Source organism: Cryptomeria japonica, chromosome 6 (genome assembly GCF_030272615.1).
Source record: "Cryptomeria japonica chromosome 6, Sugi_1.0, whole genome shotgun sequence".
Classification (NCBI taxonomy): domain Eukaryota; kingdom Viridiplantae; phylum Streptophyta; class Pinopsida; order Cupressales; family Cupressaceae; genus Cryptomeria; species Cryptomeria japonica.
The window spans coordinates 142,677,572-142,680,054 of record NC_081410.1 but is presented as its reverse complement, the minus strand read 5'-3'; the positions used below and the strand labels follow the sequence as shown (position 1 = coordinate 142,680,054).

At 34.1% G+C, this 2,483-nt stretch overlaps 1 protein-coding gene across 1 annotated transcript; it reads left to right on the top strand.

Annotated features, from left to right (window-relative positions):
- The first annotated feature begins 202 nt into the window (after nt 1–202).
- Nucleotides 203–1,330, top strand: LOC131876540 (uncharacterized). The gene is made up of 2 exons (XM_059221964.1): nt 203–836; nt 1,023–1,330. Exons 1-2 carry the CDS (start codon nt 203–205, stop codon nt 1,328–1,330), a joined length of 942 nt encoding a protein of 313 aa, XP_059077947.1.
- The last annotated feature ends 1,153 nt before the right edge of the window (nt 1,331–2,483 follow it).

Genomic DNA, 2,483 nt, shown 5'->3' with positions numbered 1-2,483 from the left:
AGCTATAATTTGTAGCTCCATAAGTGACTCAGTGTTTGGAAAGGTAAAAGTATTGAAGGAAGCAAAAGTTGTATGGGACAAGATATGTATGGCATATGAAGGAGATCCAAAGACAAATTAGGCTAGGTTGATGAATTTGAAGCATAAGTATGAGCATCAAAGAATGTTGGAAGATGAAAGTGTTGATAACTACATTCATACAATGACTGATCTTGCTAATGGCATTAAAGCTATCAGTGGACATTTTGAAGAATGTGATGCTCATAAGATCTTGTTGACTTTGCCTAAATCCTACAAGCCACAAAGATGTGTTATACAAGAGAGCAATAATTTGAGTGAGTATACTATTGATCGGCGTATGGGTACTTTAGTAGCCTATGAGATTTCAGAAATGGAGGAAGAGAAAAGGGAAAAGAAAGAAGCGGGACTTAGTGTTTCAAGGCATGATGATCCAAAATGTAGTGGAGACCTAGAAGAAGCTAAAGCAAATTTTGTGAGAAGATGGCAGCGAGGCACTAGAAAATGTGAAGGCAAGTTGCCTCTTAAATGTTTTTCTTGTGGTAGAATTGGGCATTATTCTTCTAGTTACACTAATAGAGAAGACTATAAGAGATCAGATGATGATGAGAAGAAAAAAAAGTTTAAGAAACACAACTTTAACAGAAGAGAGAAGAAGGGCTTATGTTATATTGAGGAGCATACATTTGAAGATGAAGTTGATGATGATTCGAATGAAGAATCCTTGTTTCTGGCAATTGAAGATAAGGAGGATGCTTTGAAGAAACCAAAAGAAGAGAGAACAGTTAAGGCTGCATTGCATGCTAAGATAAAACCGAGTACGTGGATTATAGACTCCAGATGTTCAAATCATATGATCGGTGATAAAGACAAGTTTATTAATCTCAAGAAGTATGATGGAGGATTGGTGAAATTTGTCGGAGAAGATGGTACAACTATTCGAGGTATTAGAAGTGTTTCTATTGATGGTAAGCATAAAACTGATGATGTTTATTATGTTGAAGGATTAAGACATAGTTTGTTAAGTATGAGTCAGATGTGTATAAAAGGATATGAAGTGTTATTTAGTAGATCTGGATGTGTGATCAGAAAAGAGAAGACTGGTAAAAGAGTTTCAGAAGGAGTTAGAACATGTGGAAATGTATACTATATCAATTATAGAAAGGAGAATAAATGTTTGTTAGCGCAAAAGGTTGAGATTGTTCTAGCAGCTCCTGAGAAGACAAGTGATCCGAAAGAAAGTAAAGAGAAGGAAACAAATGATGAAGAAGAAGAGGAAGATTCAACAAAAATTCCTACCAAATATGTTTAGAAGCATCATTTCAAAAATCAGATAATTGAAGATAAGACAAAAGGTGTTCAGACAAGAAGGAAGATTGTAAAAGCTCAAGAACAAGCCAATTATTGTTTTCTATCTATGACATAGCTGAAGACTTATGAGGAAGCAAGTAAAGATGAAAGTTGGGTAAAAGCAATGGAAGAAAAATTAAATCTGATCTAGAAGAACAAGACTTGAGAGTTGGTACCTAGACCGGTGGACAAGAATGTAATAAGAACTAAGTGGGTCTTTAGGAATAAGTTCAATGATTAAGGACAAGTGACAAGGAATAAAGAAAAAGTGGTATGTAAAGGATATTCACAAGTAGAAGGCATAGACTTTGAAGAAAATTTTGCTCCGGTAGCAAGGATGGAAGCTATACGCATGTTTCTTGCATTTTTTGCTTACAAGAATTTTAAAGTTTATCATATGGATGTCAAATCAGCATTTTTTAATGGAGATCTAGAAGAAGTTTACATTTAGAAATCGAATGGTTTCAACTTGATAGAGGATTTAGATATGGTGTGTAGATTGAAGAAAGCTTTGTATGGTCTTAAAAAAACATTGAGGGCATGATATGTGAGATTAGACAAATATTTGATTCAACAAAATTTCAGGAAAGGTACAACAAACAATAATCTTTATTTCACAATTGAGGGAGATAAGTTGTTAATTGTTATAGTTAATGTTGATGACATTATATTTGGAGGAGATGATAGTTTATGTAAAGAATTTGCTAAAGAGATGCAGGAAAAATTTGAAATGTCAATGATCGGTGAGTTATCTATCTTTCTTGGGTTGCAAGTTATTCAATCAAAAAATTGAATTTTTATCTCTCAGAGCAAATCTGTGAACGAACTGTTGAAGAAGTTTGGTTTTGATTATTGCAAACTGGTTACAACTCCTTTAACTGTTGGATGCAAGTTGAGCAAAGACGGTGAGTCTCTGGAGGTTGAACAAAAGAAGTATAGGTCGATGATTAGTGGATTGTTGTATTTGACTACATCCAAACCAGATATCATGAAGGTTGTTTGTTTGATAGCTACATTTCAAGCAAATCCGAAGGTGACACATGGGCAAGATATGAAGAGAATTTTCATATTTTGAAAGGTATTATGGATTATGGACTTTGGTACAAAAAAGTTGG

What these genes read in the sequence shown, in the direction of transcription:
- LOC131876540 (XM_059221964.1), top strand. Translation starts at nt 203, where the DNA reads ATGACTGATCTTGCTAATGGCATTAAAGCTATCAGTGGACATTTTGAA. An exon ending in GCATGCTAAGATAAAACCGA is followed by an intron (nt 837 to 1,022) that starts GTACGTGGATTA and finishes ATTATGTTGAAG; the next exon opens with GATTAAGACATAGTTTGTTA.